Below are 13,921 nucleotides of genomic sequence, written 5' to 3'. Positions count from 1 at the left end.
AGACTCCTGCGAGGCTGTGCACGTGCGCTGCGCAGCCGCGATGAGGCTCGGCTTTGGACGCTCCCAGCGGTGTTCACACTGCCGGGGTCAAGTGTCGGGTAGAGGTGAAGTGAAAAGGAGAGCTGTGGGGAATGGTGCGGTGAGAACTGAGCCTCCGAGAGACTCGGAAACGGTGCGACCCTCTCTGTTGTCCCGGAACTCGCCTTCACCGAAGGGACCTTCTCAGCCGCTGCAGTCCCGGGGACAACGCCGTCGCGCCCCAGTGACGTAGGCTCGGGGAAGTCGGGGACGCGGGTACTGGGTTCGGGGGTGTAGTCCCTAATTCCCGCTGCCTCTGCCCGTTTGCCGAGGCTCAAGTGTTTAGGCTAGAGCGAAAAAGACAAGTGCCGTTGTACCAAGCTTTCCTGGTACATTTCCCTGCCAACTGATTCTCGTAAGCTTCCAGACCTCAAAGATCAACTACCTAATTGGCAAATTGATCCCCAGAGTAGGGTAGGGCTTGTCCAAGGCGTTTCCAGTACATCCTGAGCCAGAACCCGGATCTCCTAACTTCTACGGCAGTGCTGTATCTATTTGCCTAGTGGAAGCTTGAGACTATACCTCTTCATGCACCCATTCATTCGATCTCTCTCTCGACACCGGATATTTCATTAAATAAAATGGGCCAGGGCACTGTGTCGGATTCTAGAACTATGTGAGTCACATATGTAGGTTGAAATCTTCTAGTAGCCACAATTAAAAAGTAAAACAAGTGAAAATTTTAGTCATATATTTAACCCAGTTTATACAAATATTTCAACATGTAATCAACATTTAAAAATCGATATCTTATGCATTCTTTTCTCATACCAAGTCTTCAAAATCCAGTGCGTATTTTACACTTAACTGCACATCTCAATAAGGCAACACCACATTTGCAATACAGTGCTCAGTAGCCACATGTGGCTGCTGGCTTCTGTATTGAACAGCACAGCTCTGGGAAATCAAAGGCAAACAAGATTCAAGGTCGCTGGTCCCATGGGGCATAATATTGGAAAAACACCAGAAAGTAAACTGACAAGGTAACTGCAAAATTTGATAAATGTTAGGAAACAAGTGGATGACATAGAAAATACCAGAGATCTATTTTAGATCGAATGGCCAAGGAAGGCCTCTGAACAAGCTGTGATCTAAAGGATATAAAGGGGTTAGCATGGAAAGAGAAGAGCCTTGAGAGGTATAAGTACAGCTCAGGCAAATGCTCTAGGGAAGGAAAGAGATTGTCTTGAAGACAAAGACTAGTGAGCTGGGGATGAGGAGGGTTGTTAGTAAACAATCTAGATTAAGTGCAAAAGGAGGTCATCAGATTTGTATTTTGGGGTCGCTCTTGCTGTTAAACATTTATTCTAGGCTGGCCTCTCTGCTAAGTGCTAGGGAAATGAGGAGAATACACAATTAAATAGAGTAAAGCACAGAAGACTGACTATGGCCTTTGGGATCAGAGACCTGGGCTTCAAATCCCACCTCAGTTCCTTACTAACTGGAATCTTGGGCAAATTATTGAAATGCTGAGTCTCAATTCCCTCATCTGTAAAATGGAATTTTAATTATTAGTAATAAATAATAGTATGTAATTTTGTAGTGTTGTGAATATTAGAAATAATATATGTAAAACAATTAGCACAGTGCTTAGATACAAAATAAATAGTAGCCACTGTCAGATAAGTAAGTGATCTCTTAATGGTTAGCATGAAGAAGTTACTCCTTAAATTACAGTAATTATTTCCATTCCTGCTTTCAAGTTCAAAGTCCTTTTCAGCTTATAGAAGGCCACATATAACATCTTGCTCATAAACATCTATCAGTTTTCCCCCTTTTACCTCTGTTTTCTGTTAACACATTTCCCTGGGAACTTTTGAGATCCGATTTGAAACTTCAGGAATTATTTCCCACATTTACTCCATTCTATTTTAAGTATGCCACTATTCTTATTCCTGTCAGAATTTATAATGTCAGCTGGAAAACTTAATATGTTTGTGCCTGTTAAAATATGCTTTGTTCTCAAATAATTATGTTTTGTCTCCTTGAAGTAGGTTATAAGACAGATACACATTCTCTTTATTTCCCTTCCTCCTCCGCATCCAAGTGTTTCATATAATACTCTATTCATTCATTTGTTTATTCAGTGAACAACTGGAGAGTACCACTACATTTAACAATAACTTCATTTCTGGGTGCTTACAAGTCACATGTGATCACTGATGACTGGTCTAATTTTAAATTCATGTCCCAAAATCTCAAATGAGTGCACAACACTGCCTGAGCTCCTACTACATGCTCCTGACAAGTTTGCTCTCCCACCCTCCCAATGAGTATCATACTTTCGCATCTCCCTGAACCTCCAGTATTCCTTCTCTCCCACCTCCAACTTATGGCCTGGGCTCATTCTTTATTGAGAAAACAGAAGCAAATGAGAACTACCTCATCATCTCACCACCAAATCTGCCAATCTGCAAAATATTTTCTGCCTGTCCGCTTTCATTGAAGGAAACAAACCTGTTCCCATCTCTTCCTTTTGTGCTTTGGATTCCATCCCCTTTCACTTTCTCAATCTCATGTCTGTGCCCATGATTAGCCCCTCTTTTTCCTACATCACATCCTCTGCTGGGTCATTTCAAGACATAACCAATATCCCCTATCTTGAGAAAACTCCCCCCCGAATCCAGGTTCCTCTGTAGCTGTTACTCCCTTTCTGTGCTCTCCTTCCTGGCAAGACTTCTTGAATTATTTATTGTCTCTTACTCTACTTCCTTATGCCCCGTTTACTCCAATCCACTCTAATCAGACTTCTCAACTCCACTTTCTCACTGATATAATTTTTGTTAGGTTACCAATGACCACCATGTTGACAGCACCAGTGGTCGCCTCTCATCTTATTTGAATCTCTCAGTAGTACTCAACATATTAGCCACTCCCCTTCTTAAAATACACACATCAACCTGTTCTGATCTTTCTCCAGCCTCAACAGTGATTCCCCATTTCCTTTGCTGGCTCTTCCTCCTTTGCTCCACTTCTTAATGATGGCATGCTTCAGGAGACTTAGGTCCTTTATTCTCTGCTTACACTTTCTCCCTAAGAGAATCTATGCATCTTCGGCCAGGTGTGGTGGCTCACGCCTGTAATCCCAGCACTTTGGGAGGCCGAGGTGGGTGGATCACGAGGTCAGGAGATTGAGACCATCCTGGCTAACACGGTGAAACCCCGTCTCTACCAAAAATACAAAAAATTAGCTGGGCGTGGTGGCGGGCGCCTGTAGTCCCAGCTACTTGGGAGGCTGAGGCAGGAGAATGGCGTGAACCTGGGAGGCAGAGCTTGGAGTAAGCCGAGATCCCACCACTGCACTCCAGCCTGGGCGACAGAGCGAGACTCCGTCTCAAAAAAAAAAAAAAAAAGAGGATCTATGCATGTTCATAGCTTTAAGTATCATCTGTATTCGGCCAGACACGCACGGGGGCTAATGCCTGTAATCCCAGCACTTTGGGAGGCCAAGGCAGGCAGATCACCTGAGGTTGGGAGTTCGAGACTAGCCTGAACATGGAGAAACCCCGTCTCTACTAAAAATACAAAATTAGCCGGGCATGGTGATGCCTGTAATCCCAGCTACTCGAGAGGCTGAGGCAGGAGAATCACTTGAACCCGGGAGGTGGAGGTTGCGGTGAGCTGAGATCACACCATTGCACCCCAGCCTGGGCAACAAGAGCGAAACTCCATCTCAAAAAAAAAAAAAAAAAATCATCTGTATGCTGATTTGAGGGCCCCAGATTCGTATCTCCAATCTGACATCTTCACTGAGTTCCAACCATCTATTTGATGTTTCTACTTGGAAACCTAATGAGCATATCAAACTTAACATGGCCAAACCAGAATTCTTGATTCTCCCACACACCTGTTATTTTCCTATTCTTCTCCATCTCAGTAATTGACATAACTTTCCACCTAGTTGTTCAAACCAAAAACCTAACAGTCAACCTTGATTCCTCTCTTTTCCTCATCTCTCCACATTCAACCCATCAGCAAGTCCCGTCAGCTTTCCCTGTATAATGCATCCGGTATGAGTGTGCTTTCCTCCATCTCTTGTTACCCTGGCCAAAGCCACTGTCATCCTTTGCTATTTGTAAGGACTATTACAGTAGGCTCCTATCTGGTCTCTCCATTTCCACTCTTGCCACCCCCCACCAACTGTCACATTCTATTCTTCACTCAGCACCAAAATTTATCATTGATTGATTGATTGACTGACTGAGACGGGGTCTTGCTATGTTGCCCAAGTTGGTCTCCAACTCCTGGCTCAAGTGATCCTCCCACCTCAGCCTCCTGAGGAGCTGGGATTACAGGTGCACACCAGGCCAGCTCAAAATAATCTTTTAATATGTCAGCCACAGAGATGGTAGCATCTACTCAAGATGAATATCTATACCTAAAGAGAGAGAGAGAGAGAGAGATCCCAGAAACCTCAACTCTAGGAACCCACCCAAGAGAAATGCATAAATATATTCACCAAAAGACATGAGCAAGAATGTTCATAGCAACACTATTCACAATAGACCAAACTGGAAACTACCCAGATGCCTCTTAACAGCAAGAGAGATATCTATATTTTAATATAGTCACACAATGGAATACTACAAAGTATTGAGAATGCATGAACTAAAACTACACAAGGTGGATGAATCTCATGATGAGAGAAAGGAAACAAAAGAGTATGTCATGTATGATTCCATTTACATGAAATTCAAAAAACAGTCAAAACTCAATCTAAGGTGTTAAAATTGACAATATTGTTTGCCCTTAGGGTGAGCATCAATTAGAAGGAGGCATGGGAGAGGGAGTTGGGTACTGGTTACATTGACATGTTCATTTTGTAAAAATTCATTGAAAATACACGTATGATTTGTGTCTTTTCCCCTATGTATTCTATCCCCCAGTAAATAGTTTCTTTTTAAGTCAGCCAGTCATGTCTCTTCCCTACTTGTCACCCTCAGTGGTTTCCAGATAACACAGGCCTTCCTGAATCCCCCAGTTGAAGCAGCTCCTCGCACCCTGCTCCCACTTAGTCTCTATCACATCACCCTCTTACCTACTGTATTAGCTTTCTAGGGCTGCTGTAGCAAAGTACCACAAAGTGGATGGCTTAGAACCAGAGAAATATATTGTCTCAGAGTTCTGGATGCTAGAAATCCAAAATTAAGGTGTCAGTAGGACCATGTTCCTTCTAAGGGAGCCAGAGAAGTATCTATTCCAGACCTCTTTCCTGGCTTTTGGTAGCCTCAGGTCTTCCTTGGCTTACAGGTCACCCTGTGTCTCTTTACATCATCTTCCCTCAGACACAGTATGTGTCTGTCTCTGTGTCCAGATTGCCCCTATTTATAAGGACGCAGTCATATTGGTCTAGGGCTAACATCAATGACCTCATCTGCAACAATCCTATTTCCAAAAAAGGTCACATTCCCATGTGTTAGTCCCAGATGTTAGGACTTCAACATCTTTTGGAGGACATCATTCAACCCATAATATCTGCCATTATCTGAAATTATCTTATTAACTTGGTTACATGTTTATTGTCAAATTCTCTCCTCTAGAATATAAACTATTAGAGCAGTTCACCAGTATATCCTCTCAGACCTAGAATAGGGACTGGCACATAGTACATCCTCAATAAACATCTGTTGAATCGATGACTGAGGATATGTTGTGTACTATTCACAATCCCTCAAGCACTACATACACTGACTACATATACTTCCCAAGTGGGAGGGTACACAGAGCATTCACTATGTAACAGTCATTCCCCTCCATTCCACATGTATCAGCTCATTTATCACACTACCCTTTATGATATTTACTATTGTATACTATTATTCTCATTTTGTAAATAAGAAAACAAAGCACAGAACAGTTGAATAAATTGCACAAGGTCACATAGTTAGTGGATGGTAAAGAACCAGGTGGTCTCAACTTCCAAATCCTCAGTTGTAACACTATACCCCCTACCTCTCTAGAAGCCCGTTACTTCTCTATGCGTTTCTGAGATGTTAGGGACAGCCAAGCAGGAAGAAACGCAGGACTATGAAGCAGCCATACCAGGACCAGGTGAGAATTCTTTGGGGATGATTCCAGTCACCTCCCCTAAAGGGGCTTTCATGCTGAAAGAGCTAAGAGGAAGAAGGATTGTAAACGCTATCCCTAGTCACAAAACCAGGAGAAAAATCAATCTAGTTCCACATATCACATCCACTACCAACTATAAGAAGACCACATACATTTAAAAGAAAAGAAAGACACTTCTGGAAGTGGGAATAACTTTCTAAGCAATATAAGTCATCAAGAAAAATAAGCAGATTTGACTTGAAAACTTAAAACTTTCTGAACATCTGGAAAATATGTTAATTAGAGCATTCATGAAAAATTACTAAAAATACTGAGAAAAATACTAAGAATCTAATACCTAAATAATCAAAGAATGCAAACATAATTCAGAAAAAAGTAACTACTGCTTGAGCCTCGGAGGCAGAGATTCCAGTGAGCTGATATTGCACCACTGCACTCCAGCCTGGGTGACAGAGTGAGACCGTGTCTCTTTAAAAAAAAAAAAAAAAAAAAAAAAGGCTGGGCATGGTGGCTCACACCTGTAATCCCAGCACTTTGGGAGGCTAAGGCGGGTGGATCACGAGGTCAGGAGATCGAGACCATCCTGGCTAACATGGTGAAACTGTCTCCACTAAAAATACAAAAAATTAGCCAGGCATAGTGGTGGGCGCCTGTAGTCCCAGCTACTCGGGAGGCTGAGACAGGAGAATGGCGTGAACCCGGGAGGCAGAGGTTGCAGTGAGCTGAGATCGCACCACTGCACTCCAGCCTGGGCAACAGAGCAAGACTCCATCTCAAAAAAAAAAAAAAAAAGTAACTACAATAAGCAAATACATAGCAAAAAGTTCAGCCTTACCAGCAATCAATGATGCTAATTAAAATAACAAGGAAGTGCCATTTTTTGGTTTTGTTCCCCAAATATATGATACCCAATACTGGCCAAGGCAATATGAAAACAGGCTTCCTCATACATTACTGGAGGCAGAATATAGTTATGTGCAAGCACTTTGGAAAATGATTCCCAATGTTAAGGAAGAGACATTAAATAGCTGACACACTCTTAATTCTGTAATCCCAGTTATGAGTCTCAATCATAAGTAAGTAGTCAGCTCTTCATTGCAGGATTATTGTAATCACCCAAAGGGGAAATAGTAGAATTTCCAGTGGTAAAAAAATACACTAAGGCAGTAAATTTAGTGTAGTGTAATGTAGCCATGATAACTACAATAACTGTGTAGCAACATAGAAAAATGTTAAATTTAAAAAGCAGAAGCCTGGGCAACAAAGTGAAACCCCATCTCTTTTTTTTTTTTTGAGATGGAGTCTCGCTCTGTCACCGAGGCTGGAGTGCAGTGTGAGACCCCATCTCTACAAAAAATTTTAAAATTAGCTGGGCATGGTAGTGTTCACCTGTGGTCCCTGCTATGGTGGAGGTTGAAGCAAGAGGATTGCTTGAGCCAGGAAGTCAAATCTGCAGTGAGCCTTGTTTGTTCGTTCCGCTTCACTCCAGCCTGGGTAACAGAGTGAGACGCTGTCTCAAAATAAAATAGACAATACTACATACAATTTTGGGTTAAGCAGTGGTTTCTTTTACACCAAAAGCATAAACATTGGACTTTATTGAAATGAAAAACTTTTGGCCAGGCACATTGCCTCACACCTGTAATCTCAGCACTTTGGGAGGCCACAGTGGGGGATTGCAAGGGGAGACGGGAAATGTTCTAAAACTGGATTATGGTGATAGTTGTGCAACTCTGTAAATTTACTAAAAATCATTGAACTGTACATTTAAAAAGTGTGAGTCTTATGGTATGTAAATTATACCCCATAAAGTTGTTTTTAAAAATGAAGTAAGTCCCTCTGCTCAAGACCCAGTCATCTCATCTCTTTCAAAGTGAAAGCCAGAGCTTTACAATCCCTATAAGAGCCTAGGTGGTAGCTCAACACTCTTACCTCCCTCACCCCATTTTCTGTATCTCTTTTCCTTGCCCATCTTCTAGCCACACCAGTCTCTGCTAATCCCCAAACCTCTGTGCTCTTGCTGTTCCCTTGGCCTAGAATGCTCTTCCTTAAGATGTAGCTAAGAATTCCTTCCTCACCTTCTTCAAGCCTTTATTTGAATAACGTTTTCTTTTTTTGTTGGTTTTATTTTTGTTTTTTTGTGCGTGGGTTTTTTTGAGATGGAGTCTCCTTCTGTCGCCCAGGCTGGAGTGCAGTGGCATGATCTCAACTCACTGCAACCTCCGCCTCCGGGGGTCAAGCGATTTTCCTACCTCAGCCTCCTGAGTAGCTGGGATTACAGGCGCACGCCACCATGCCCCGCTAATTGTTGTATTTTTTAGTAGAGACTGGATTTCACCATGTTGGCCAGGCTGGTCTCGAACTCCTGACCTTGTGATCCACCCGCCTTGGCCTCCCAAAGTGCTGGAATTACAGGCGTGAGCCACCATGCCCGGCCTTTTGTTGTTGTTGTTGTTGTTTTGAGATGGAGTCTTGTCCTGTCGCCCAGGCTGGAGTGCAGTGGCCCGATCTCGGCTCACTGCAACCTCTGCCTCCCAGGTTCAAGCGATTCTCCTGCCTCAGCCTCCCGAGTAGCTGGGATTAAGCTGGGATTATAGGCGTGCCCCACCACACCCGGCTAATTTTTGTATTTTTAGTAGAGACGGGGTTTCACTGTATTGGCCAGGCTGGTCTCGAACTCCTGACCTCACGTGATCCGCCCTCCTCGGCCTCCCAGAGTGCTGAGATTACAGGCGTGAGCTACCGCGCCCTCCGCCCCCTGAATTTAGAGAATAGCGGAGCCTCCCCATTCTCTGCGGACTTGGCTCCTACACTTCCCTTCGTAACCTCGGTCATCCGCTGAAGCCCGCTGCTTTTTCCAGCCCGGCCTCTGGGGGCCGCTGCCGGATCTGTGAGCCTGTGGACCAGGAGCTCCCGCTGCCGTCGTAGCGTCACGTCCGGTCTCGGGCGGAAGTTTTCCGCCGGCGTACCGGGAAGTCGCTGAAGACAGAGCGATGGCAGTTCTGGAGGCCTCGCTCCGGGGCCGACCCGAGGCCACAGTGCCCCCGCGGTAGACCGGACTTGGGTGACGGGCTCCGGGGTCCCGAGGTGAAGAGCATCGGGGGCTGAGGTGGGACCTTAGAAGGGAGTCTGGGAACCCTCACGGCTCTTACTGGAGTCCCTTCCCTGACCCTTGGCTCTAAACTGCCTTTGCTCAGGCTGCCCCGGAAGCAGGTGCGACCCATATCGTACCATTCCTAGAGGGAACGGCGCAGGCTGGGACTTCCCTCCCTTTACCATCGTCACCAAGGCATGTGGTAACCCCGAGCCGGAGGTTCTAGGGCGTCGCTTCTCCCTAATGTTGCCTCTTTTCCACTGCCTCAGGGATGGAAGGGTCTAAGACGTCCAACAACAGCACCATGCAGGTGAGCTTCGTGTGCCAGCGCTGCAGCCAGCCCCTGAAACTGGACACGAGTTTCAAGATCCTGGACCGTGTCACCATCCAGGAACTCACAGGTCAGCGAGACCCTTGGAAAGAGGGTGGTCAAGAATGTGGAAGGTGGGCAGCTTTGGTGATATAATTCTTATGGTGGCTGTGTAGTCCGCCACAAACATCGTGTGAACCTAGGAAAGTCACTTCATCTGGCTCTCTGTTTTCTCCTCGGAAACATAAAGCATTCTGACATGGTGGGCTTCTGAGAGCTTTCCGACCGGGCGCGGTGGCTCACGCCTGTAATTCCAGCATTTTGGGAGACCAAGGCGGGCAGATCACCTGAGGTCAGGAGTTCGAGACCAGCCTGGCCAACATGGCGAAACCCCGTCTCTACTAAAAATACAAAAATTAGCCGGGCGTGATGGCACGCGCCTGTGGTCCCAGCTACTCGGGAGGTTGAGGTAGGAGAATCGCTTGAACCCGGGAGGTGGAGTTTGCAGTGAGCTGAGATCGCACCACTGAACTCCAGCCTGGGCAACAGAGCGAGGCTCCGTCTCAAAAAAAGAGAGCTTTCGGTAGCAAAAGAAAGATCCTTATTTTCTGCTCCTACTGTTTCAGAGAAAAGGAATATGTATATATAATAATAAATGGTATTTTTTGAGGACTTACTATATAGTAATACCAAGTGCATTACACGTATTACTTCATTTAGTCCCTGTAACAACCCGCACGGGGTATACCATCATTACATCATTTTTCAGATGAAGAACTGAGGCACAGAGAGGTTAAGTGACTTACCTAAGGTCCAACAGCTGGTAAATGGAGTAGAGTCTTAAAGTCTGAAGAATTTGCTGGACGTGATGGCTCACGTGAGCCTGTAATCTCAGTGCTTTGGGAGGCTGAGGTGGGAGGATCGCTTGAGCTCAGGAGTTCAAGACCAATCTGAGCAACCTAGCAGAGATCTTGTCTCTACTAAAAAAAAAAAAATTGCTGGGTGTGGTGGGTGGTGGAGGCTGAGGCAGGAGGATCACTTGAGCCCAGGAGGTCAAAGCTGCAGGAAGCTATGATCATGCCACTGCACTGCAGCTTGGGCAACAGTGCAAGACCCTGTCTCAAAAAATAAATTAATTAATTAAAAAGGTCAGGAGTGGTGGTTCACACCTCTGATCCCAGCACTATGGGAGGCTGAGGCAGGTGGATCACTTGAGCAGGAGTTTGACACCAGCCTGGGCAACACAGTAAGACCCTGTCTCTATAATTAAAAAAATAAAAAACCCCAAAACCCCACAAAGAAGACTTCAGATTAAGTCAGACAGTAAAAGAGAAGACTGAATAGGCAGCTTAAATAAGCTCATTTCTCCAAGCCTTGGTTTCTGATTTTTTCTGTAAAACGTTAAACTGCCTCATAAAGAATTTATAAAGTTCAAATATGACAAACCACAGAAACACTTAGGAATTTGCTGGGCAAATAGTATTCAATAAGTGTTAGCTGCTATTATTACCTGATTCCTCTTTCTTGAGGGGAAATTAGCTCTTTCTTTTTTTTTTTTGTTTGAGACGGAGTCTCCCTGTTGCCAGGCTGGAGTGGCGCGATCTCGGCTCACTGCAACCTCTGCCTCCCTGGTTCAAGCGATTGTCCTGCATCAGCCTCCTGAGTAGCTGGGACTATAGGCACGTACTGCCATGCCCAGCTAATTTTTGTATTTTTAGTAGAGACGGTTTCACTATGTTGGCCAGGATGGTCTCGATCTCTTGACCTTGTGATCTGCCCGCCTCAGCCTCCCAAAGTACTGGGATTACAAGCGTGAGCCACCGTGCCTCTTGAACTCTTTTAATAACAATTTTTGACTTTTTATTATGGAAAATTTGAGACATATATAGTCAAGAGAATAGCATAGCCTGCTTTGTATTCATCACCCAGCTTCAACAATCAGCCATATTCTCACATTCTTATGTTGTCTACACCTCCATTCACCTCCCATCCCCTGCTCAATTATTATGTTTTTTACACCTTTTTAGAAAGGTAAATTGTCGTGCCTTGAAATGTATGAATCTTAGCTGTACATTTTTGACAAATGGATACACTCATGTAATCTGGATCATTGCAATTTAGCAATGTTTCATCTTCCTAGAAAGTTTTCTTATGTTCCCTCCTTGCTGTTCTGGGGGAAACAGGATGTTTGCTTTTGTGGTGAAAAATTTCAGAGTATATCATGAACCCATGTGTACCCATCACCTAGTTGCAACAATTATCAGCACATATTTAATCAAGCTTTGTCTACAGCCCCATCCATTCCTTCCCACTCTGAATTGTTTTGAAGCAAATCCCAAACATAAACACTAAATATTTCTGTATTTTTGACAGATAAGGATTCTTAAAAATAAATGATACTGGCCGGGCGTGGTGACTCAGCCTGTAATCCCAGCACTTTGGGTAGCTGAGACGGGTAGATCACGAGGTCAGGAGATCAAGGCCTGGCCAACATGGTGAAAACTCGTCTCTACTAAAATACAAAAAAATTAGCTGGGCATGGTGGTGCGCGCCTGTAGTCCCACCTACTTGGGGGACTGAAGCAGGGGAATCACTCGAACCCGGGAGGCAGAGATTGCAGTGAGCCGAGATCGTGCCACTGCACTCCAGCCTGGCGACAGAGCGAGACTCCATCTTAAAATAATAATATTAATAATAATAATAATAATACCATTATGCCTTAAAAAATTGAACATTTCTTTAATCTGATTTAATGGGGGTGAGGAGGACCACAGATTCATTTTGGTGTAAATGGTACTTTAAGAAAAATTGGAGGTGAGGGTGGTGATGAGAATATTTCACATTCTTTTCCCATACCTTCAGATGCCTTCCTGCTTTAATAAGACTGTTTCTGACCCAATATTTTCCTTGCCTTTAGCTCCATTACTTACCACAGCCCAGGCGAAACCAGGAGAGACCCAGGAGGAAGAGACTAACTCAGGAGAGGTAATAGAAGTGCCCTCTCCCCTATCCTCATGTAGTAAGCATTCCAAGTGAGAGATATATGAAAACACAGGAATGCAGGCTTGGTTTCTGCAGGCTACTTGGCGCTTCTAGAGCTCCCAGACTTTTGGGGTCTCTGGGTAATGAGACATTCTACATGATCAGGCTGCTATGCACCACTGGAGGTACAGTCTGCACCTGAGGTCACAGGGTTACTGAATGAGCCATTTTAAAATCTTGGAAAGGGCTCTTTATTTGAAGCAGAATTATAAATTATCGTAGGTTGGAGATGGGATGACCTGTGTGTCCAGGTCGTTCCAGAGCATTGATTTGCATCTGTTGTTCTAGCTAGTTGTTAATATCTGCTCCTCTCCATTCTCAAAAGCATCCTGGTTAGGACAGTGAATTGTATGATTTCCCTGGACAGAAAGAATCGTCAGTGTTAGAGAACATGTCATTTTAAGCTGTGATAATATCAGTGATCCTGTGGAACAACATCCTGTGAGATACTATTGAATACACACCTGAGATTTCTTCTCAAGTAGCAAGAGAGCTGGAGTATTTATTTACCCGCAGCTGCCAGTCACTGGGGGAGTGCTGATGTCAGGTTTAGTGGAGGTCATTAATTCTGGCCAGCGCCCCCTGCAGGCAGTGAAGAGTCTAGGAGCCAGAAAAGCCTTAAGCAAGGAGGCAAAGGGGTCTGGCATTTGAAGTCAATAGATGTCGTGAGATTTTGGTCACATATGAGTAATCTCAAAATACTGAAAACATATAAATTATCTGCTTTGTACTGTGGCAGACTTCATTGCAGTCTGATCTGGCTTTTTCTTTGTACTGTGATTTAGGGCATTCTGTCCCCTGCCCCTGACTGCTAAGTGTTGAGAAATGCAAATTTAACCATACGTAGAGTGTAACATAGTTAGGAAATGCTGTTCCCCACAAAAAAAAATCAAACGGGACTTAAGGTTTGTCTGTATCATGGGTCCTTTCTTAGTCCACATACACAAGGATTGCTTCGATAATACCCATTTTTTAAGTCTCTGTGGTTTATCAAGTCTTGTGGTTATCAAGACTAAAGCCATATAGTTCTGAGGCTGTTTGGGAGATGAACTCTACCTCTAAGCTGCCAGAATTATAATGCCCTCTTATTTCTTTCCCAGGAGCCATTTATTGAAACTCCTCGCCAGGATGGTGTCTCTCGCAGATTCATCCCCCCAGCCAGGTGCCTACTACTTCTCAGCCCCCATTCCTTGCCAAAGGCTAGTAGAATTTTAATTAAATCCAGGAATCGAGACCTGGAGCCAGGTGATAGAGATGCGTCATCACCTAGCCTTTTGGCCCTTTCAGGAAAGATGTATTCCCTTATACCTGGCCCGTCACCTTCCAGT

At 44.4% G+C, this 13,921-nt stretch overlaps 1 protein-coding gene across 9 annotated transcripts in view; it reads left to right on the top strand.

Annotated features, from left to right (window-relative positions):
* The first annotated feature begins 16 nt into the window (after positions 1 to 16).
* Positions 17 to 13,921, top strand: part of BECN1 (beclin 1) — a 22,955-nt gene continuing 9,050 nt past the window's right edge. Inside the window, exons 1-5 of one of the 9 annotated variants that reach the window (XM_063717881.1) lie at positions 192 to 267; positions 9,009 to 9,234; positions 9,511 to 9,642; positions 12,469 to 12,536; positions 13,694 to 13,755. In XM_063717881.1, the coding sequence (XP_063573951.1) occupies positions 9,513 to 9,642; positions 12,469 to 12,536; positions 13,694 to 13,755 (260 nt within the window). In that variant the 5' untranslated portion in view covers positions 192 to 267; positions 9,009 to 9,234; positions 9,511 to 9,512. 9 annotated transcript variants of the gene reach the window in all.

The sequence above is a fragment of the Pongo abelii genome, chromosome 19 (genome assembly GCF_028885655.2).
Source record: "Pongo abelii isolate AG06213 chromosome 19, NHGRI_mPonAbe1-v2.0_pri, whole genome shotgun sequence".
Classification (NCBI taxonomy): Eukaryota; Metazoa; Chordata; class Mammalia; order Primates; family Hominidae; genus Pongo; species Pongo abelii.
The sequence above is the reverse complement of the archived record's forward strand: the minus strand, read 5'-3'. Positions and strand labels throughout refer to the sequence as shown.